This window comes from Rosa chinensis, chromosome 5, assembly GCF_002994745.2.
Source record: "Rosa chinensis cultivar Old Blush chromosome 5, RchiOBHm-V2, whole genome shotgun sequence".
Lineage (NCBI taxonomy): Eukaryota > Viridiplantae > Streptophyta > Magnoliopsida > Rosales > Rosaceae > Rosa > Rosa chinensis.
Window position 1 is genome coordinate 7048105 of NC_037092.1, and position 23244 is coordinate 7071348.

Genomic DNA, 23244 nt, shown 5'->3' on the forward strand with positions numbered 1-23244 from the left:
ACTACTTGCGTGTCAAATCAAATGAAACTCCAGAGCACTACCTTTTTTCTTTTTCTTTGAGAATCCATGAAAATTAAAGCATAATCCATAGTGATGACAGGAAAAAATAAATAGAAAATATGCAATTGGGAAACAAAATTCAGTTAAATGGGAATGGGAAAGGAAGGAGCAGAGAGCAACGGTTACCAGGAACCAAAAACATTAGTTGTTTGTTCAAGATACCTGCAAAATATAGAGAAAAAAACCCCATCAAATTGGGGATCATAACTGAAAGCAAAGTAAAAAAAAAAAAAAATGGAAAACCACATATACCTGAGCATCAGTCTTGGAAAAACAACAAAATCATCCCCAGTCTCACTGAAATCAAGCTTCAAATTGAAGGCCTGCTATAAAGCCCAGTTGATTTTGGCATCCATATTCTCATACGGGTCATCCTCCTTCCTTCTAGTTCTAGCACGTTGAAGCTTCAATAGTTGATATCGTGGTGAGCACTGGGGTCTCTATTATTCCTCTCCACTCTTCACTCTCACTCTCACTGTCTCTGTCTGTACTGAAACACCAAAGCCGATGATCTCATGAGAAGGCCCTAGAAGAACGATAGCAATCGAATGAGAAGAATGGCAGCCTGTAATTGAGGGAAAGGATCAGGGGCAAAAGCGTCACTTCAACAGCACTTAGGAACAGTTCTAAGTAACAGCAGCACCTCTCCTTTAGTATATAGTAAATAATCAGAGGCCTCCAAAAATCAGTCCCGTTGAATTGACAGGGCATTGAAAGATGACCTGGGTTTAACCGATTCTTCTATTGAAGTTCGAGCACTTTTTCACACTGGAAAAACAAAAGGATTATGTACACATATTTCCAAAAAGAATTAATGGTAGGCAATGCAACCGGAAACGATACCCGTACACGTCAAAAGATGGATGACTACCTGTAACAACCCGAAATTTTATTTATATATTAGAAAACAGGTGTGATAATTTTAATTCTACTCGCCAACAGGTGTGTCCTTGGGGTTTGGAATACACTCCAATTAAGTACGGGCAATCAAATGACCAGCCAGTGTTCCTCGTCCTTCATACAAACTTCACAATGTTTAAATTCTTCTTCTGATCCATCCGAGTCTTATTTCCATCTTCCTCCCATTTCTTCAGCGCTTGTTCAGGTGACACAAACATGTTGGCATCGACACCATGAGTCGGGATCTCGTGATCCACATCGATCTATCTCTCCCAATCGGAGCTTCGGCGCCGGTGGGGAGCGGTTCGGGTTCTGATCGGAGATAACTAGTCTTTCAAGAGACATGGTTATTCATTCATGTCCGGAATTGGGTTCTGAACCCAGATCTTAAAGAGCGGGAGTTCTATTCCTACTCGGAGAAGAGAATGAGCCCATTATTCACATTTCCCTGATTTCGATTCTGTAGACTTTTTATTTGGTTTCCTACTTGATCTAGGTTTTGTTTTCCTAGCCAGAATAATAATAACTTGGTCAAGGATTCCTTCCTCTTCTTATCCTACAAGGAAAAGGATTTGCTTTCTTTAATGTTTTAGGATCGATCATTGATTTTCCTTTCAGATATGGGATAGTACTCTATATAAAGCACGTCGGCTTAGTTTGTAATTCACAATTTAAGTACTCCATAAACCAAATAACCAAAAGTTAGACAAAATGAAGGTGATTGCTGCTTACATGCTAGCTCGATTGGGAGGGAACACCAATCCTTCTGCCAATGATCTGAAGAAACTTATCGAATCAGTTGGAGCTGAGGTTGATGGAGACAGAATCGAGTTGTTCTTGTCCCAAGTCAATGGAAAAAATATCACCGAGCTAGTTGCATCCGGAAAAGAGAAGTTGGCATCTGTGCCTTCTGGCGGTGACGCTAGTGCTGCAGCTCCTCCTGCTATTTCTGAGGAGACAAAGGAAGAGAAGGTTGAAGAAGAGGAGGACGACTTTGATGAACCTCTTTTCGATCTCTTTGGCCCCGACAACTAAAACATATTTGCTTTCTTAGTTTTGTTATTCCTTTATGTTTCAAAATTTGGGATAGTGCTAGCACATCTCCTTCGTTTGTAGTTCAAGTATTCAATAAATCAAAGGAAAAACCAAAGATTATAGAAATCTCTGTTGTACTTCTCTTGTTTTTCTAGTGCTACACAAAATCTTTTGGTTATCTCTGTTATATAACCTTGTTATAGTATCAAGTTTTCTCTTTTGGTTTGTTTAGATTTGATTATTTATTAGAAGGGTGAGTAGGAATTTGGTTCGGGTCCTTGATCAGAAAAGCTTCTTGAGGGGCGAATGCTGTATGGTTATGGTGACTATGATTGCAGACAATGAGTCTTTCCATTGAGCTTCACTTCATCTGCTAATTCTCTAGTTTTTCTTTGTTTCGTGATATAAATGTAGAACTTATTCGAATCGTATGCTTTTGCGTCTACTCTTTGCTGTAATAGATACAAAGATAGATGGAGAATTCATACATTTAGGTAAGCTTCTTAGTCATAATAGTTTCAAATTCATCTAGTTTTGCTCAAATTAAAACAAAACGTTAATTTCAGTTGGAGAAATTTTTCTCTATAGTCAATCAGATTTGACCGGCTAATAATAGTTTAAATTTTGGAACCAAACTTTCTCACTTTAAACCTCACCGTCTGTCTCCATTCATAGAATTAGTGCCCTATATATGTATAGTTTCAAGTAGCTTTAATGTTAAAATCATAAAATTTTTCAAACATGAGGTTCGTGTTAGAGGTTACACAAAATGACTGCAATGAAATATCTCAGAATAATCACATAAAAACTCATATACTATAATTGGCATATTAGAAGTGATGTAGTAGTTGCATCCTAGTTTAGGACTGCAACAATGTATCTATCCTAATGTCTGCAGATTTACATGAATATGACAAATATAGGATTAATATAGTATTCTGATCCTAAGCTAGGATGCGTAAATCATTGCAATCCTATAACACGATAATCTCATATGTAAGATAATGACTATGTCAAATACAAGATTGTTATTAAACAGCAACATGAATAATAAATGATAAGGATAATCTGTAATAAAATAAATGTAAATTTAAAGCAAGATTTATAAGAGCATGTGATACTAACACGATGGAGTGCCATTGTCCATGATGCTTCTCCAAGATCCACTCTTTATCTCAATTGTTAGATGGAACAATTATTTGAGTGTGTGTAGTGTTCTTGCAGGGATCAATGTAGGCTGTTTAATCTCCTTATATAGACAAGGCAAATGAGGCATCAAGGAACTATCATGTAACTGCCATATTTTTGTCTGATTGAATTGATCCAAATAACCATACAATTTGAATTTCAAATTCAAAACAGATCATTATCATAAAACCAATTTTCGATTACAGGTTTTATGTATTTATATGTGTTACTATTTGGACTCAAAACATCTCACATATATCAGCTTAAGAAATATTGCTGATATATAGTTCTAATGCGTTTTACAGTTCGTCCACTGTATATCGATCAATATAGCGATACACCAAGTAGACTAGCTCCATATATTGATAGATTAGTTTAGGACTACTCTATTTGTATATCGAACTAATCTAATTCTGTATCGAACTAAATCTACCTCTGAATTGAACTAAGCCTACTTAATGTATCATAGAGACATACAACTTCCATATGAACAAAAACACAATGATATGGATAGCTTTGTGAGGCTTGTGATAGGGGCAAGCTGATAGAGAATAGAGAACAATCCTAAGAGAGAAAATTTGCTCGTCCTGCTGCGCCTCCATGCCTGCATTAGCCTTTGGTCCCTCTGGCGGGTGATGAGTGTGGCCGAACGGGACAATGCATGTCACCCCTTCTTTTGTATTCTATGGTTTCATTAATGGTCATGGCTAAGGTTGCCATACTAGCCTTTGACTCCCAAAAAAAAACACACTTCCTTCGTTTTGCTTTTGCTTGGGCTTAAGACCACATGTAACCAAAAAGAGGAAGAAGAAGATCCAAATATTGGGCCTAATGAACTGATTGAGGTACTGTCTGGTGGGCTCTCTCAATTAGACCCCAAGGCCCACTAGTCCTTTACCATCCCACACCTATAAATAAAAGTGTGGTGCAATCCATAACCTAGGGTTTATACTTTATACACAAACTCGTCTCAGTCCACAGTCCTCCCCAAATTCCCAAACCTCTTCTTCTTTACACAACCAAAAACCAACCATGGACTTCACAAAGAAGCGGAAGACGGACGAGAACGGCGACGTTTCGACGGCCCCGCCTTCCCAATTCACAACCCTAACCCCCGACGACTTCCGCAAACTCCTCCAGCCCATGTCCCACGACCACCTCGTCGAAATCCTCGAAAACGCCGTCGTTCGCCACCCCGACGTCCTCGAATCCCTCCGCCACGTCACCAACCGTGACCTCACCCTCCGCAAGCTCTTCGTCCGTGGCCTCGGCGGCGACACCACCACCGATTCGCTCCGCTCCGTCTTCTCCGCCTTCGGCGACCTCGACGAGGCCATCGTCATCTTCGACAAGGCCACCGGAAAATCCAAGGGCTACGGATTCGTCACCTTCAAGCACGCCGACGAAGCCCTAATTGCGCTCAAGGAACCGAGCAAGAAGATCGACGGCAGAGTCACCGTCACGCAGTACGCCGCCGCCGGACATTCGGCGCCGTTCAGTAGCAGCAACGGTGGCGCCGATGTCTCGGCGAGGAAGATTTACGTCGGGACTGTGCCGTTTGATATCTCCTCCGAGAGATTGTTGTCTGCGTTTTCGGCTTTCGGAGAGATTGAAGAAGGTCCTCTAGGGTTTGATAAGGCCACCGGAAAATCAAAGGGCTTTGCTTTCTTCGTGTACAAGACCGAAGAAGGTGCCAGGGCCGCTCTCATTGAGCCTTTGAAAAACATTGATGGTCATCATGTGACTTGCAAATTAGCTGTGGATAACAAGAAGGGTAAACACGGTGGCGCTCAAGGGCCTCCCGGTGATAATTCCGGCGTCCCTCCTCCGCAGCAAATGCAGCCGGGCATGTTTAGGCCACAGCCTCAGCCGGGGCAGTACCCGGGTTATCCTGGTGGGCATGAGCCAGTGGTTCCTAGGTACAATACTAGTTTCAGTCAGTATGGGGTGCCCCCACAGTTGCCTCCAAATTCTGTAGGAATGCCTCATGGAGTCTATCCAGACAGTTCGCGCTATGGGGTTCCTCCACCACAGCATCATCAGGCTCCCTCAATGCCAAGAGGACCACCTGGAGGAATGTATCCGCCACCTTACTACTGAGGTAATCTTTCTTTTCTGTTTCTGTTTATGTTTATGTTTATGTTTATGTTTTTTTTTTCTTTTTCCCAATCATAGATAGTTTACCTTCATTAGTTTAACTTGTCAATTGTGGTACTAGAAGGTGTCACAAATTTAGTGTTGTAAAGTGCCAAGCTTGAATAGAAAAGTTCTTATAATTGTGTTTTCTTGCAATTTGTTGTTTCTTTCACTACGAAGTCAAGTTCATCATCCTTGTTTTATGTGTTTTTTCTGAAGTAGTCAAGTTCATCATCCTTGTGTAGTTGCTTTGTTTTATGTGTTTTTTCTGAAGTTTAGAAGACTACACTTGGTATATTTGGTTTGTAGGAGAGGTTATGATATCGATTAGTGAAAAAAATTTGGGCTTTTTGCTCTCTTCTTTTTATCAATATGTGACTCCAACATGTCCTAATTCTTGGTGGGACAGTTAGTAAGTGTACCTGCTGTAAATATGGACGAACAGTTATATGTAGGCTTTAGGTGGGCAATCAATGAATAGATTTCTCATAAAGGACCTACAGACATTGTATCACCCCCATATATTCAATTTTTTAAGTCAACTTGTGTGCTATTTGCTTATATATAGTGGTATTAGGTGCTGTCTCTCTTTTTATTTTTATGCACTTGTCATGTTTGTTTAGAGGAAATGATTCTGTTTCTACTTTCTCTTAAATACAACAGTGCTTACATAGAATGCCTGGTTTACATCTCTGTGAATTAGGCAGCGGCCAGACAACCGTAGGGATGGGTATCCACAGACGGCGGTGTATTTTTTCCGTTCTGTCTACTGATTCCATCTCACATTTTTTTTTTATTTGAAAAAGTTTCATCAATGTATTTTGAAAAGCGTGTGAAGTTTTTAGATCATGGGTTTTGTTAGTTAGTAAGATCACTGCTTTACAAGGTGTTTGCAGTATTTGAGTTGGCAGATGCACTATCAACTTTTCCTTTTTGTTTTTCTTTCTTTTTCCCCCCCTCTTTGTTTCAATCTTACAAGTTTTCTCTTTTGGTTTGTTTAGATTTGATTACTTGTTTGAACGGTGATGGGTATTTGGTTCAGGTCCTTGAGAAGCTTCTTGGGCGCAAATGCTTTAAATGGTTATGGTGATTTCATGATTGCAGACAATGAATCTTTGGATTGATTATATGGACTGCTGTGATTCTGTTGCTGCTTCACTTCATCTGCTTCTCTAGTTGTGCTTTGTTTTGTGATCTATTTTGATCTAAATGTAGAACTTATTCGAAAGGATAGTATGATTTTTGTGTTACATGGTTTACTGGAGTAGGGATTTTATTATTTTTATATTTTCTTAGTAGATGACAATACTTCCCCTATTTTGTGTAATTGGTTATTGCATTATTATTAATTTTATTTCTTATGTTTTTAAATGTGATACATGGTTATTTCATGTGTTTCTTCAAGAGGCTTCATAGTTTGTACCTTTTTATCTAGATGATACATACATTATACATAAATAAATTATTATACACACAAACATATACATATAGTCCACAGGGATTCTATTTTCAATGCCCCCCCATTGCCCTAGAAGTTGGACTGCTTGTACTCATGGCAGAAAAGCATTCATATGAGTTCACATTCACTTCTGCTACTCGTTACCACCTAAGTACATAGATTGAATCCTCACATTGTTAATTGTTCCATTTGCTTCGATTTTAGATGGTTGTATAATTGAACATAGAGTTATCCTTCAATAGAACTCTGATTTTTGTAACTAGAAAGATGTGAAAGTATTACATGCTATGCTTGTGGTTTCTGTTGGCTTTTGTGCATATATCATGACTCAGGCTGCTAACTAATGGTTTTTGAGTTGCCTTCTCTGTTCTTTATGGCTTCATCTTGGTGGAATCGCACCATGCATCGGCCCTCCTGAAGCTTGGATCCCAGTTTGGTGTGACAAATATTCTGTGGTGGAGAGAAGCCTCGAGTTGTAATTGTGAATATAGTCTTGTATCTGTATGACTGACTGTCAGGTTGAGTAGTGCTAACCTACTGTTCCTGGAGTTTTCTGCTCCTTGATAACGTTGCAAGATATGACTTCACTTGAGCAACTGTTAGCCTGTAGAATAGTTCGATGTCAGTTTAACCCACAGAAGAAGAAAAAAATGTCAATGAAATCAGATGTATAAGTTATTTGTTATACAGCACTCTCCTTTTCTTTTTTTTTCAATTTCTCTTTTATGATAGTTTTTAATTCAACATATCCATCATAATCGCAAGCGCCCTTACAGCTTGATAATCTTACTTTGACGAAGAGTTCTGTTTTCTATTTTGGAGCAAATGAGAGTTTATGTTGAACAACACATCCACCTCCAGGTCAAATAATGCCAGCTTTACATTAACCTTGTGCAGTTGATCACATTATCATTTGTACAGCAAAGTCGCATCATTCTATAAATCACAGAAACAGACAGAATCATGATCAAATTGCGCAATGTATGGAGAACAAAATCAATCTTCACTTAATAATCAAGAAATTTGTAATCACTCACGGAACTTGTAATCGAGAAATAAGAAATAGTTCGTAATCAAGAAATTTGTCATTACTCACAAAGCTTTCAATTGTCACGAGCATAACATCTCACAACAGGAAAAAAAAAATGTGGGTGTTTTTTATCTGAGAACATTTCCTGTAGGAGTTGAACTTCAATGTAAATGATAAATAGGACCGCCGCCGTTTCGCCCTTTCCTATTGGAATTAGGTTACGAACGGGTATAAAATACCAAAAAGCCCAAACCTTTAAATTCTCAAAACCCAAATCACCACCGCCAAATCCCTAAACTCAATTTCCGCCTCAGATCTCCCAAAACCATGCCCATCTGCGTCTCCTGCAATTCCAACTCCTTCACCCCCGACGACGTCTCCGGCCGCCTCTACTGCTCCAACTGCGGCCACCTCCAAGACTTCGACAACTTCGTCGACGTCTACGGCGGCGTCTCCGGCCCCACCGGCACCTTCATCCGCCTCGGCACCTCCGGCCAGGGCACCGACTACCACTACCGCGAAACCAAGATCTACGAGGCCAAGAACCTCATCGATGACGTCACTCTCCGCCTCAACCTCTCGCCGTCCCGCGCCGACGAGATCAAGGCCATGATCGCCAAGATCACCGAAGGTGAGTTCGGCCAAGGTAACTGGTTCAATGTCTTGATCGGTGCTTGTGCTTATGTTGCTATGAGGAGGGATAGCAAGTCCATGCCGATCGCCGAGGTCGCGTCGACGATCGGCTGCGACGATTACGAGCTTGGTAGGATGATTATGCGTGTTGTTGATTTTCTCGAGTTGAAAAAACCTGATTTCCCTGAGTTTGATATTGTGAGATTGTATGAGAGGACGTTACAGAATTCGAGGATGTTTGGGAGTTTAGGGGGGAGTGTGAGGGAGAGGATGAAGAAGCAGGGGATTTTTTTGATACAATGTGCTATTAAGTGGTTCTTGACCACTGGCCGCCGGCCGCTTCCGATGGTGGTGGCGATTTTGGTTCTGGTGGCAGAGTTGAATGGAGTCGGCGGTGTTAGTATTCAGGATTGTGCTAAGGAAGTCAATGCTGTTGTTAATACTTGTAGGTTGAGGTATAGGGAGCTTTTAGAGGCGCTTGTGAAGGCTGCACAGGTGTTGCCTTGGGGGAAGGATGTTACGGTTAAAAATGTTCTCAGGCATGCGCCGACGGTGATTCAGTATATGGAGAAGAAGTCTATGTCGGAGCCTGGAGGGAAGAAGCATTCCGAGGGTGGTGTTGGGATTGATTTGAGAGATGTGGTCAGTGAGTGTTTGGGGAGGAATTGTGATGCAGATGAGGCTGCAACAGAAGTTGAAAAGTTGAAGAAGGTTTCTGATGATTCTCGGCGGATGGATAAGATGAAGCTTTCGCATGAATGCTTAGCCATGGTTTACTCGAAATTTTTAGATGAGATGGAGAGTTTTAAGTCCTCTGGTGGGTTTGGAACAGTTCATGAAAGAGAAGAGAGGCAGTATTTTGATCCCCATGATTGCACTGAGTGGTGGAATGGGAAGTCGGAATTAAGCAAGAAGCTTCTGCTTAAGAATATTTTGGAGAAAGATGTAGGGTTGGATCCTATGCCGCCATCTTATGTTAAGGGTCTCAAGGCCTGTAAGAGGAGGAGAGAAAGGATAAATGCTGCCAAACAGCGAATTCATAAGATTATGCATCCATCAAATGCTCATTCAGATGCTTGCATTTCTGAAGATGTACAGACTGGAAGAAAAAGAAAGAGAAGGCATACTCTTGATTGGGAAGATTTAATTATTGAAACCCTCCTCCTTCATCAAGTAATGGAAGAAGAGATCGAGAAGGGGTGGTATAATAGCTTATTAGATTTACATGTATTTAACTCGGGAGTTGTGTAAGGTTTCTGATATGGTCAAACTGAAAATGGTGCAATATGCTTCCATGCCTTGGCAACTGCATGATTGAAGAGTATTTTTGTCTGATGCTGTTAAAATTTGTCACACCACTTGTTCTTACAATGTTTTTGAAATTGAGAATTGCAATGTAACACATACGGCCTTGTAATGAGGCACCATTCTTTTGTCTCAAAAGTTATTTATCGAGAAAGGATTCATTTCTCTCCATAGTCACCTATTAATAAATGAAATTCTTGTGTCTCATATGTTTATCTGTCCTACATAGATGTTGTTTTTCTATGTTTCCTGGTTTATTCATTGCTTTTATTTTGTGGGGGATTGGTCATGAAGGACTCCAACAAGATTGGTCTAAATAGACCAAAATGTTTAATTAGTCATTCATACACATTGCAACATTCCGGCTGATCGAGTGTTTTCATTGGAACATTTTTACTCCCTTCCCTCTCGTCTTTGTGGCATGTGTACATGAAATTAGTCTCTCTTTGTATGATGTACAGAAGTGTTTCTATGACCAAGCAAAGCTCATTTGTTTCTGTCTTTCTTCTGTGAGTAGGATGATCAGCTCAGAAGGCTAAACATGGTTGAACGAAACCACAGAATGCATTGCAAGTCCGCCTGCTTTAATAAGGCCTATTACTTAAGTAAGCTTCAATATGCTTTAACACTTCAGCAGACACGGTAAAATTCAATTCTCTTCCTCTGCTCCCTTTCTGTGGCTAATATTCTATGATTTGATCTGGTTGTTATGATTCAGTTGATGATCGACATTCCTTTATTTGCATACATTCTATTGATTGTGAAGTCACTTCGAGGTTTTTTGTGAATGTGGTGGAACATTGTGCAGTAAATGATATATATATATATATATATATATGTTTTTTTTTTTTTTTTTTAACTGCAACTGCTGGATTTTTGCCCTTTTGCTTGCAATATGAAACTTATGTGGTGGTTAGATCTAAATCAGAACTGATGTCCCAAGTTGAAGCAGTTTCCAGACTTTTTGGAAACTCTTTTCTCGACATTTGAGTTTTGGGAAGAGACGTAATTGTTCGTTATTTGTGGCCTGTGTCCAACTGACCATTACATGAATCCTATATTTTCATGAACTTTTCATTTGCTAGATTCTTGTGGGAATAATAATAAATTAATAAGTAAGATTTGGATACCTTGGTAGATATCTTGTGATTAGATGGGCTATCTGTTTTTACGAATCTTACAATATCAAGGACGGAATTAGGAAATTATAAGTATGCATGCATGCTGCAATCACATTTGGCATAAAATCCACTTCATTGGTATATATCATCAACTGCATTTTTATTTTTCTAGTAGGATACCACGATCAGAAACCTTACCATGACAAAGCCATACGAAACAGAAGGGAAAAAGAAAAGACAAAATAGGCTTCCCCAAATGGGGAAATTGAAATCTTAAACTGATGAAATGTAGGCTGCTACTGGACCTTGGCTTGCTTGGTGATCAACACGCATCACTGACCAGCAGCAAATGCCTCAGCTGGAAAAGTTTTGGTGATGCCAGCAAGGCTCTTGAAGTGAATCTTTCCAGTGGGTTGCTCATCAGCAATGATTTCACTGACTGGAGGCCACAACATGAGCTCCTTGGCCTTCACTCCCTTGAGCTTCTTAATCCTCTTCTTTTCAACATATCCTTTAATTTCTGTGTCGTAACTCACAAGCTTACTGATGATCTTGAAGCTGTGCTCAACCTTCTTCTTCTGGACAATCCACATGTAGCCAGTGCTCCTCACGAAACCGACTTCAATCACATCAGAGAGGGGCAAAAGTCCGAGTGGAAGCTCAAACTCTTGGAGAAGTGCAGTTGCCAATGCCAGTCCCTCTTCGTGGCCCTTCTTGACGATTCCTCCTTCCTTCTCTGCCATGTCTGATATCTTTGTTTTCCTTAAAGTTGTAAGTAAAGAAGTGAAGTTGTATTGTAGGTACTTCTGGGTTGAGGGGTCAATTTATACAAACTCCACTACATGCCTTAGACAAGTAGAATGGAGAAACCAATGGTATCGACATTGTACTAATCTCCAGTGTTAGCCGTTACTTCTCCGGCCTTGTCTTCATTTGTACGTCTTGAGTGGATTGTTTTGGCACCATTATTTTATAATTCACTGAAAAAGTTACTAGAGCTACTAGGCATGTTGTGGTCTTCACCCCATTTTGCTGCTTTTGTTGGGTTCCATTTCTGTTCTTCATTCAAGACAATGTTGCATTCTGATAATGGGCTGGTTTAATTTGGAATATTTTGAGAGAGGTCATATTTTTCTATTAAATCTACATTGTGTTAAGGATTACACTCTTGTAACTCAATTTTTATACCGACCTAAACTAGGAGAGCACCAATGACCACTATACTTCTCTTTAATAAAAGAACAACTCAATATTGCTTAGCTAGAGACTGAAAATTTTGAGAAAACGGCTTTAGGGAAATAGCTAAGGCTGAAACTTTAAAAAAGTATGTTCTAAACTCTGGATGAATGGAAATCTTAAATAGAATTGCAATGGAAAGTGTGAGGTGAATGGAAATGTCGACGGAAGTGAGGCTAAGTGCATGGAAAAATGTGGTTGGCCATAGAATGATGTCCCAATTCCTTTGGAATCAAATCCAAAACTTTGTTCCAAAAACAAAAATTTTGTTAAAGCTAATGATTTCTCACTTAAAACTATGGCACACGTTTTTTTGTCAAAATCACATGTTTCTATTTTCTCACCAAAATCTTCACACTCTCAAATCATGCTTTTGAAACAATTGTTAAAGTGACGAAACTTAAAAAACTTGACTTGATCTTTTTTTATGATTTTTCAAAGTGCATAAATTAGAAAAATCATAAAAATAAAACTATTTAGAATATTTACGTTCTGTCACTTGTACAAATTCTAAAAATCATATTTTACCAATAGTGGGCTTATGGCACAAGAGAATTTCAAGAACACAAGATTTGACGTCAAAAATGCTACCAATGCCCCATAGTAATTTCAAACGTGCCAATAATGTTAAGCCCCTTTGTTCTTAAAATTTTCTTACACCTTAATTTCAACACTGGTGGAACATGATTCTTAGAATGTGCTACTCTTGAAAGAATTTTTGTCTCGTTAGTTTTCTACGATTTTTCCAATTCAATAATCAAGAAATTTCGTAAAAAAATATATGTTCTAAATTTTGGTGTTCCGTGAGTTCAGACACATTTTAAAAGTTATACTCTACAAATGATGAGCTTATTGTAGTTGACAAGGTGACATGCTACAGTACCCTCACATCACGTTCATACATGTCAAACCATGTCAAGAGTAGGACCACTTATTATTCAAATGTGTTGTACCATAATCTCATCATGAGTATAGAATTGAAAATTTCCAACTGGAAAAAAAACAAAGAAAAAAAAAGGGTGTTCTAAATGACGGAACTCATAAATCTCGAACATATATATTTTTAAATTATTTTTACAATTTTTAGCACTTTGGTATCCTAGTGATTAACTTTATCTTTCAAATGTAGCTATGTTCCTTGCTGCACATTATTGTATTAATATTTCAAATCTTTGACGTCTCAAACAAAGTAGAGATTCCATCTAGTAGATCTTTGGTGGATGTTTTCAACAACATTATTCTTGACTGATGTTTGAAGCTGTACGTTAAAAGAATGACAGAGTTACATTTACCTGTCTAGCAGAAGAAGTTTCGAAGACGTCATAAAAAAATCTCTTGAAGGAAGTTAGGCAATATTTCAGTGAGCAACATCTGGAGAATCATTAAGCAACGAAACTAGTCCTGCAACTAGAAGAAGAAACAAACTAGGTAAGAGCACTATCTGTTAACATTCGTTTTGTATTGTTCTGGAGGAATTTTGAAGACATGGTCAAAACTCACTTGCATTTGTACTCATAAGTCTTGTTTGTTAATTGTCGAGGAACACTTGTATAAGGCATGTGAAAAATACAATTCTCATGGTATAATGCACTACAAGAACTGTAGAAAACATGCTCTATGCAGGGGAAAAAAAAATTCTGTAAGAACCAAATTCAAAATTTTTTGTCAAAAAAAAAAATCCAAAACCATTCACCCAAAATTGTGTACTATAGCACAAATTCTTTTTAGTCAAAATTGGACATTGTTATTCTGGCTAGAATCTTTCCTCCCTCAAATCATGTTTTCTAAGCTATTGTCAAAGTCTGGAAACTCAAAAAATTTCGACCCGAATTTTTTTTTTTTTAAATTTCCGAAGTAAAAAATTAGAAAAATAAAACCAGGTGGAATTTTTGCGTTCTGTCGCCGCAACTTCTAAGAATCTTGTTTTACCCATGACGGGCTTATGACATAAATATGCTTGTTTTACCCTAAATATGGTTGAGATTTTGGTGTTCCATGAGTTCAGGAAGACAGATCTGAAAAATCTAGAATAGTTTATTTTTATTGATTTTCCAGATTTTAAGCACTTTGGAGGAAAAAAAAAAGAGTTTCATGTGCCAAAAAAATTTCTGAACTTTTTTTCTCATGCTAGATTATATTTTTTTTTTTTTTTGAAAGGGGTTTGGAACCCAGCCTAACTGGGAGGCTCAGCCCCACGCCCGACAGACGTTATTATATTAATAAAATAGTTTTTCTTGTAATAAATCACAATTTAATTATACCAAAGGCTCAGCCTAACTGCTAGATTATATTTTTAATAGGTTTTTCTTGTAATAAATCACAATTTAATTATACCAAACATTGAATAATTTTGCTATTACATATTTTCTGTTTTTTTTTCTTCGCAAAACTCTCTCAAGAAAACTCTGCATATCCTAGGTTACAGTTTTCAGAATTTCACTTATCTGGCGGCTCTTGAAATCGGTGAGGTTTGCCTCGCCGTTAATGGGCCGCTACCGGAAGGGAGTTACTATTCACTCAGGGCTTTGGATGGGTGGCGGTGGTGAGGTTCCAGACGACATCGTTGGGTGTGAGTTTTGCTTTGTGCAAGGATGGCATGCTTCGGCGGGGCTCTGCAGATCCGGGTGGTGGCGGGGTTCTAATGGGGAGCGACGGCGTGGTTCTGAGGAGCTTGCCGCGGTGATGACCTAGAGGATCCAGGCGGCTACTTTCGAGTCTGGAGAGGTGTGCGGGGAAGTAGGCTATGTGTGGTGGATGGTGGTGCATCGTAGTCGAGCAGGCGCGGCTTGGTTGGAGCGTGGGTCGTCGCGGCACGAATAGGGCAGACTGGTGGTGCACGGGCAGACGCACCTAGATGATGATGTTTTGGGCCTTGGGTTTTTTTTTTGGGCTTTCTCCTTTGATACCCCATTGGGCCTTCAATTTGGACTAGGGCTTTGCCCTTGGCCCAACCTATGCTTTTAGTGTTGTCTAAATTCAATAATTTCCTTGTATTAGGAACCTATATTTCTAGCGTCTCCGGCGTAGTACCAAAGGAGGATATCCGCTTTCTCTACGTATTTGAATATACAATGAGTAGGACTATATGTACGTATCATTTATGGGTACTACCACTAGCTTCTTGTCTATCTATAAATGACAGCGGAAGGGTATGTAACGGCTTATTCTGACTTGTGATGAATATATTACTTCGCCCTCGTGGCTTTACTAAAAAGCAATGAATAATTTTAGGATAAACAAATAAACTTCTGCTCCAAAAAACCAGGATTGCTCCAAAAAACCTGGACTGCTCCAAGGGTCTAGGGTTTGCATCTTTCTGCCTATCCAGCGGTGCTCGAGGTCGGTGGGGGTCTCCTCGCCGCGAATGAGCCGCTGCCGGACCGGTGATTGAAGGCTACTTGCTCGGGAGCTCTGAGAGAGGGGTGTTGGCTCAAGGTTTGGCTGATGGTTTTGACTGCGAGTACCAGACGACGGCTTGGACTCGGTGAGAATCTATACACAATATGTCATCGATAATGGTGGGGCTTGACGGTGGATCTACACCGCATCGGGCATCGTGGGAGGCTAGTCGTGGCTTCGGCACTGTGTTTTGACAGTGGCAGCGCGACATGTAGCGAGGTGACGACGGCGGCGAGGGATATGGTGACGCGAGTTGAGGCGTTGGGATGCAGTGGTGGGATCCGGCGAAGCTGCACCTGTGCCTTGTGTAGCCAAGGAGGCTGAGATGAAATTTGGGCTTGGGTCAAGTCATCCTTGTTGGGCCTTGTGGGTCACTCCTCTTTGGGCTGGGGTGTTTGTCCTAGGCTCATCCCTCTATGTGCACTCTAAGTATCTCTAGTGCCTCTGGAGTAGTACCAAATGAGGGTCTCCGCTACCTTTACGTATTTAAATATATAATAAGTAGGACTATTTGTACGTACCACTTGTGGGTACTACCGCTATATATCTTTTTGTCTGTCTATAGCCTTAAATGACAGCGGAATTGTATGTAACGGCTTATTCTGACTTGTGATGAATATACAATTTTCCTGATTCAAAAACATTGAATAATTTTAAGCCCATTATGTTAACCATTAGATTTTGTTTTTAATGTGATTAACAACTGGAAAATGCTTGAGATCCCAAAAAGTTATACAAAAAACTTATACTAAATGACGTGGCACATGCCACATCATCATCTTAATCCTAATAATTTATAGTATGTCTTCTTATTTCATTCTTTTTCATTTAAAATAAAAATCAACAATTAAAATAGAAAATTGACAAGAAAACGTAAGTATATGAAGAGATGTTTTCTCTTAAAGATGATTTGTTTCTTTAGGCTACAATTCTCTTAATTTTTTTTGTTTGTTTTTGGTTTCAGAGGAATTCTCTTAGAAAGTTCTTCTTAATTGTCAAATTTCTTTGAATAAGGAATAACCATCTGGTTGTTGTTAGTTGGATGCAATTATCTAATTATTAATGTGTTTGTCTTATTGAATAGCCTCGTTATCAATTCGAGTAGAACTAATGAAGAGTGGTAACCAAGTCTGCAGAAGCCCAACTGCATCTATGAAAATTCCTAGCGCTCTGCTAGGGTTGGGAGAGCGCCACTTTTGGCCTCTCTGTACCTTCCTCCATCATCGGTGGAGCACCTTTCCGGCACCGTCCTCGGCGTCGTTACCTTTGCGCACGACTTCTATCATGCCTACTTATCAACCGCGGCAAGCATGCTTCCCGGCAAAATACTTTTTGCTCCTAACCTCTATCTGATGATGGTTGGAGGAGAGAAGATGGGGTTGTGCCGCCTTGCTGGGTTGGCACGGCACCGGCTGTGAACAGACTCCGACCGTGCAGGGCACGTCTGAAGCTGGGTCTGTTCGATAGATCTGGTCCGGGGGCAGTAAAGCTAGGCGCGATTCGCTGCTCCCCCATGATTACAAGTGCTGGGATTCCAACTCCGGATTCGTCAACACCATATGCTCCGTCTGATATAAAGCCCTCAACCCAGTCTCCGAGGAGTCGCAAGGCGATCGAGGCAGGCAGGCTTTGGTTCCAGTCGGTGGATCCGAGTACCACTGGAGCTAGCGGCGATGCTTTGATTGGAGAGCACAGGTCTGGGAAGGGGGTCTCTGGCGAGGACTGACGGCGCAGCGACTGAGGTTGACAGCAGAACAGGTCTGGGTGCCCAGAGAAATTTTGGGTGACCAACAGTGGGCCTGGGCTCCTCTCTATTTGGGCTACTCAAGCTGGGCCTGTGTTTGGGCCTTGTTTTCTGGTTGGATTCGCATTTGGGATCTAGGAGACTTTTTGTGGATTTCGTTTTCTGCTACACTCTGGAATTGCAATTTCGGCTACTTAGGTAGAAGACTTCTCTCTACTCAACGTATTAATTTGCGTGAAGTGGGCAAGGTTGGTCACACTACCGTTGGTTACCTTAATAGAAGGTTACCCTCTATTCGACACATATTTTTGTGTGGAAGCATGGTTGACCATACTATTAGTACCGGTTTACATAGCCCCGGGTCTGCTCGGTGCCTCATCAAATGCTTTTTAGCATCCCTTCCTATCCTCGCTAGGTTTCACTTCCGATGCCTTGTTGCATCTAGTTTTGTTTCTATTATTTTTGATTTTGATGTAGTCTCTCTACATCTATAAGTTGTAATCGTTCTTATTCTTATTTTTATTATTAATAAAATGATTGACTATTACTCTAAAAAAAACTATATGAAGAGATCTTTGTTTCTCAGGGGGAAAGAATATGAAGAGATCTCTTGAGACTCGTAGAGGCACAATTGAAACCCAGTAAAATCTACCATACCCTATCAACTTCGCAACCAGATCATCAAAAGGAAAAGCCTAAATTCACTTGGCATCAGTACCATTGTCGACCATATCCACAGGAGGATTATGCCTATCAAATGGCAGTTTTATTTTGCCCAAGAAACCTGCAGGAACGAGTTTGAGATTCTCACAATTGCATATCTCAATCATGAATCCATCTGGGTCATTGAAAAAGATTTGATCAATTTTTGTCCCTATCTTTATCATCCTCCACTGTCCTCTTATGTACTCTATGTGCGAGTAAATAAGGCTTTTTCCATTTGAACACCACTGAAAAGTGACCAACCGTTGGATTAGCTATCATACTATTAATCCATGTAAAGTTCTTTCGGTTGAATCCGCCACTAATTGAGGCAACAACACAATGGCTTATATATTCAAATCTCAATATGCATAGACATTGTCTTGGATGAACCACATAAGCAACAATATGAAAGAAAGCAGAGGTATTGCACCACATACGTCTCTTCTCCAGATAAAGATGTTATATTATTTTTATTTTTTACATTTTTAGGCTAATTTGAAAATGAAAATAATTAGATTTGCTAGAAATTATTCAATTGAAGGTGATGATATGCCACTTAGGATACCACATCATTTGGTATTAGTTTTCTGTATAATTTTTTAGTGTATGTAGCACTACTCGTAACAGCAACGTCTTCACCCGTTTTCAAAAAAAAAGAAAAAAAGAAATAGAAGCAACGTCTCGTGCTATTTTTATAATCTAGTTCCTCATTAGCTAGCAATCTAGCATTGGTGTAATTGTTTGGCATTTTTCACCAACTATATGTTGAACTCCAAAATGAAATATTTAATCTGCTCTTTGCCCTTTAATATGTTAATTAGATTTCTCTCTTTCACACCATTAGATCATTTTTTAGGTAGTCATCCTCAACCTAATAGGATAATTACAAGTGTACAGCTGATCATGTCCTTGTTATCATGATAATGTGGCAATTAATTAGATGAAGTAGAGATAGTAGACTGAAGTTGTGCACTGGAGGAAGGCATATATAATGACAAAATTATATGGTGGTTAACATAAGTTTTTAAGTCTTTGTCCACGACGTACTTCAATCCTGAAAGTCTGGGTTGGTTTTAAAAGTCGTCTGCTGCTGAGCAAGTAGTTCTGGAATTATGTTAATTATCTCTTGCATATGAAAATTTGGGAAAATCTTTATTATCCCTATTGGATATCCTCCTTTTTTAAAGAGCATTTGACTGGAAAATTGGACCTGGAAAGAAGCAACTAGGCTTACAATATTCTGGCTGCATTTTCCTGGGAAAGAACCCTAGATGGAGACCGATGGAGGTAAAGTCTTTTTGCTTTTGGAATCTGTAAGATTCCTACTACACTACTGGCCTTTGATTCGCGGGTTTATTATTGTAATGATACTTGCTTCTGTTAATGAGTTTTGATCGACGTACTGCTTTGTTAAATTACAATACTGATTTTGACAGGTATCTAGGTATACGTATACCATAGTAATTATTGACTTATTGTTGGCAACATCGATGTCGATCTCATGACATTGGAGTTTACTTAACCGATGTGCACCATATGAGATTGGAATTTATCATATTAACTAGTAAGTTCGAAACATGGCCAGCTATTTGGAGGTACAAAAACGCTATTATACTGAACATGCACCTTGTTCGGTTTTGTAAAGATATGATCGAGTCAATTTTCTGAGAGACTTTCCCTTATCAGTTTATTTACTAAACTAATCCGACAAATAAACTGAGGTTGTTCTTAGCTAGAGAGGAGAATGAATTGAGGTATCTAGGTACCTAAGTTTATGTCCACCACCAATTATTTCCGTCTTATGTAATATTAGTATCTTAGAATAAAAAAAAATTCATTCTATAAAAAAAAATAAAAAAAAACTAATCTGACAAATGAATAACTTATTGGAGAAAATAAATTGTTTTTTCCATGTATCAAAATTGTGATTTGTTATTAAGGAGATATATATAGTCCCTACATTTATTTTGTTTTTGCTAATAGTCCCTAGTCCCTACATGCAATTAAAGAAGCAAATTATTTCCCCTTGGCCCCTTGGACTCATATTTATGCAGAACAAATAATTTGCACATGTATTATTACCATAACAACAAACATTGCACATGTATAATGTATAAACATGTAAGACTATAAGAGATGGTATTCACTAGCATTATTGATTATTAGTATGTATGATGCATCTGTTATGCCTTATGACATAAACATATTTGTTTGGATTTACTGGAAGAATTTAAACTAAAAAAAAAACTCAATAATTGAACATAGTGAAGAGAAATACTACCGGGTCAATACCTAATCGGTTATATCACAAGAATTTTAGTATGTCAACTTGCTCTTTATATAGATCCGTCATAAAACATGACTAGCTAGCTAGCTTCAAATGATGGAATACATGCACATATATAATGACTTTTCACAATGATGACCATAGTTAACAAGTTTTTATTGATGACGATGATAATAATAGCGTTCACACAGTGGCTAAAACAAGCTTGAAAAAATCAATGCCGTTCACAAACAAACTATATGTTGACCAATCATATATAAATGTTAGAGTGACTACATAATCACAGGAGAAAATTCATTGTTATTTCCTTAACACATTTGAATCAACACGGTTAAGTCTTGCTGCTTCATATCTTATTTCCTTGCACTTCAAGTTCTTAGAACTTGCTGCACACTTTCTAAACCGTAGTACTAGTAGCTCTTCCTTTAAACCAACCTGTTTCTTTCAGACCAGACCTAGAAAACGAAGAAAGATAATTGTGGGGACTACTCGGTTTAGAATAATATTCTATCTTATCGATCTTGCGTAAGCAGCCATAGAGCCTATTTTGCCGTCATTATCTTCGTCTCTTTGCTTTAAAGAGAGAGAAACAGCTACCACTGCCTGTCTCTATAAATAGAGAGGGCTGTCTCGTTTTGTTTCTCATTCTTAGAGCCAAAGGTTCTTCAAGCAGTAGTTTTCATAAGAGATCACCAAAGCTATCCGCTTATTTCGAAACATGACGGTACGTACTTGCTTTAACCTATCTAGCTGCATTATGAAAAAGAGTGCATGCTTCTGGTTTATGCAATTGTTACTTACGGCTGAAGTTATAACATTGTTTCTTGGTCGAAATATACGATCACTCAGCAAGCTAGAGCTTTAAAAGCAGAAATTGTACTGCATCTGAACTATTGTTTGTGTTTTGGTTAATTTTCTGCAGATTGTAGAGATGCAAGTGCACATGGACTGTTCTGGCTGTGAGAACAAGATAAAGAAAGCTCTCAAAAAGCTTAAAGGTATAACTACTTTGCAAATGCTCTTTTTGCTATTTCCCTTTTCAGATCAGCTTTATTCCTATCGACCATATGGATCTGTGGCTCACAGTATGGTTATTAATTAGCTCTATAGCTCTGGATGTTGAGATCTTTATGATATAACTAGATTCAAAGGTGTAAAAAATCCGAGGTATGGCATCCGAGTACTAAGAATCTTAACGATGGAGTAAGATTAATCAAAGACCAAGACCAAACTGAATGGGCGTAGACTTATGTATTAACTGACCAACAATATCTAATAAGATGGATTTAGTTAATGTGATATATCTAATATTGTTTGTATGCAACTATCGATTTTACAGGAGTAGACGATATTGACGTGGATATAAACATGCAGAAGGTGACTGTCATGGGATGGGCTAAACAAGAGAAGGTTTTAAGGGCAGTGAGGAGGACTGGAAGGACAGCTGAGCTTTGGCCTTACCCTTACAACCCTGAATATGGACACAACCTTAATGTTCAGTACTACCAGCAGCATCAACCCCGCGATGGCCACGAACACCACCACCACCACCACCATCATGATCATCAAAGTAAACACAAGATCACCACCTACAATTCGATTCCCAATTACTCGTCTTATTCGTACAATTACTACAAGCATGGCTACAGTGGCAAGGAGCATGGCTATTATCAGCCTCCTCCTTACTCCACCATGTTTAATGAGCAGGACACTGCTGTGTTCAGTGATGAAAACCCTCATGCCTGTTCCATTATGTGACATCATAGGTCTTATGTTATGGTAAATTTAGTAGTCTCTTTCATGATATACATGGAGCTCTTTCATGACAGAAATTCAACTTGGGACTAGTTGTCTACCTTAAATCTGCCCCTGGTTCAAGTGGTTGATTTCCTATTTAGTTTTGTTGTATATATGCAATTATTCATGCGTGTACTACTGAGTGATTCACACGCGTTATTTAGTGTGTGCCTCTCATAAGTCTCTCCATTACTTTTGTAATAGGATGTGATCAATTATCATGTATATCAATAATAAATGAAGTGGCATGTATATAATTTTGGTTTTTCCAATTTAGTCCAGCATTTGAGTGAGTTTCTTCTGAGAATTTTTTTTTTTTTTTGCCCGACTAGAAAGCAACTCACGTGATATGTACCAATACTTTTAATTTGATAAAGTAATCACAATATAAATGAATAGACTAAGAAATGAGACGTTTTCCTTATACAATCAATCACATTATACATTGCACGCAATTACAAATTCACCTTTACTAAACTCGACCAACTATAATTCGATGCACTCCACGGACTAATATATCCTGTAGTTTTCTTATCCAAGCATGAAGACAATATATATGTCGTCAACTTGTCACTAAGCTCATAGATAGGTTTTTTTCTTATGTCTTTATTTTGAAGCTGATAAGAAAGAAGCCTTTAGGCATGTTAGGCGGGCCAAAAACTTAGCCCAGCCAATAATTCTTGGGGATAAGATTGCAGTATACATGCGTATATATGCTTTTGTAATATGTATGTAGCAGCTGATCACCTGCCTATACCCAACGAACAACTACAGTGATTTCTTCCCTTTGGCGCTACTTTGATTTGAACTGCTCAACCCACATGTGACGTGCTACCTTCATACGCATACCATGAAAAATTAGTGAAATTCATCTCCTTTATGTCATGATCATGCGTAGTGTTGCAACATATCCAACACAAATTTAAAAACCTCGATCGAATCAAGGAGACATCAATTTAATCTTCTCGCTAACCTCTCCACTGAGTATTTCGCTTTGAAATAGGTATACAAACATATTTTAGACAAGAACTTGAATAACGCTATCTTATAATCAGATACTACATCTCATTAACTTTACGAGTTGAATACACTCAAGTATAACTCGAGTTTTTATCTTTTAGTTAAGCTCGACTCGTTTCTTCCACATACAATGAACCAAATTCTTCCTTTCCTTTCTAAGCCAAAACCTCATGTCTATTTATTGGTCAC

The 23244-nt window shown here is 38.9% G+C and overlaps 5 protein-coding genes and 2 non-coding genes across 9 annotated transcripts; 6 read left to right on the top strand and 1 right to left on the bottom strand.

Moving 5' to 3' along the window:
• The first annotated feature begins 1647 nt into the window (after positions 1 to 1647).
• On the top strand, positions 1648 to 2089 carry LOC112203028 (60S acidic ribosomal protein P2). Its single transcript, XM_024344058.2, has one exon. It carries the CDS (start codon positions 1672 to 1674, stop codon positions 1993 to 1995), a length of 324 nt encoding a protein of 107 aa, XP_024199826.1. The 5' UTR covers positions 1648 to 1671; the 3' UTR covers positions 1996 to 2089.
• Positions 2090 to 4117: 2028 nt separating this feature from the next.
• LOC112201822 (UBP1-associated protein 2C) lies at positions 4118 to 7485 on the top strand. 3 transcript variants are annotated; one of them, XM_040507297.1, is made up of 2 exons: positions 4118 to 5284; positions 7199 to 7485. In XM_040507297.1, exon 1 carries the CDS (start codon positions 4216 to 4218, stop codon positions 5281 to 5283), a length of 1068 nt encoding a protein of 355 aa, XP_040363231.1. In that variant the 5' UTR covers positions 4118 to 4215; the 3' UTR covers position 5284; positions 7199 to 7485. The 3 variants fall into 3 exon arrangements, with proteins under 3 accessions (XP_040363231.1, XP_024198512.1, XP_024198510.1); XM_024342744.2 differs by having other exon boundaries at positions 6321 to 7467; XM_024342742.2 differs by having other exon boundaries at positions 6362 to 7467.
• LOC112168554 lies at positions 5727 to 5828 on the top strand. Its single transcript, XR_002924315.1, has one exon. It is a non-coding gene; the product is annotated as a small nucleolar RNA snoR103 (small nucleolar RNA).
• On the top strand, positions 5920 to 6107 carry LOC112168571. Its single transcript, XR_002924332.1, has one exon. It is a non-coding gene; the product is annotated as a small nucleolar RNA snoR143 (small nucleolar RNA).
• Positions 7486 to 8054: 569 nt separating the features above from the next.
• Positions 8055 to 9953, top strand: LOC112201821 (plant-specific TFIIB-related protein PTF2). Its single transcript, XM_024342741.2, has one exon. It carries the CDS (start codon positions 8136 to 8138, stop codon positions 9690 to 9692), a length of 1557 nt encoding a protein of 518 aa, XP_024198509.1. The 5' UTR covers positions 8055 to 8135; the 3' UTR covers positions 9693 to 9953.
• A 1246-nt stretch (positions 9954 to 11199) lies between these two features.
• Positions 11200 to 11610, bottom strand: LOC112203029. Its single transcript, XM_024344059.1, has one exon. It carries the CDS (start codon positions 11608 to 11610, stop codon positions 11200 to 11202), a length of 411 nt encoding a protein of 136 aa, XP_024199827.1.
• Positions 11611 to 20872: 9262 nt separating this feature from the next.
• LOC112202547 (heavy metal-associated isoprenylated plant protein 29) lies at positions 20873 to 22311 on the top strand. Its single transcript, XM_024343556.2, has 3 exons — positions 20873 to 20962; positions 21161 to 21236; positions 21578 to 22311. The coding sequence occupies exons 1-3, from the start codon at positions 20957 to 20959 to the stop codon at positions 21994 to 21996; spliced, it is 501 nt and encodes a 166-aa protein (XP_024199324.1). The 5' UTR covers positions 20873 to 20956; the 3' UTR covers positions 21997 to 22311.
• Positions 22312 to 23244: the final 933 nt, after the last annotated feature.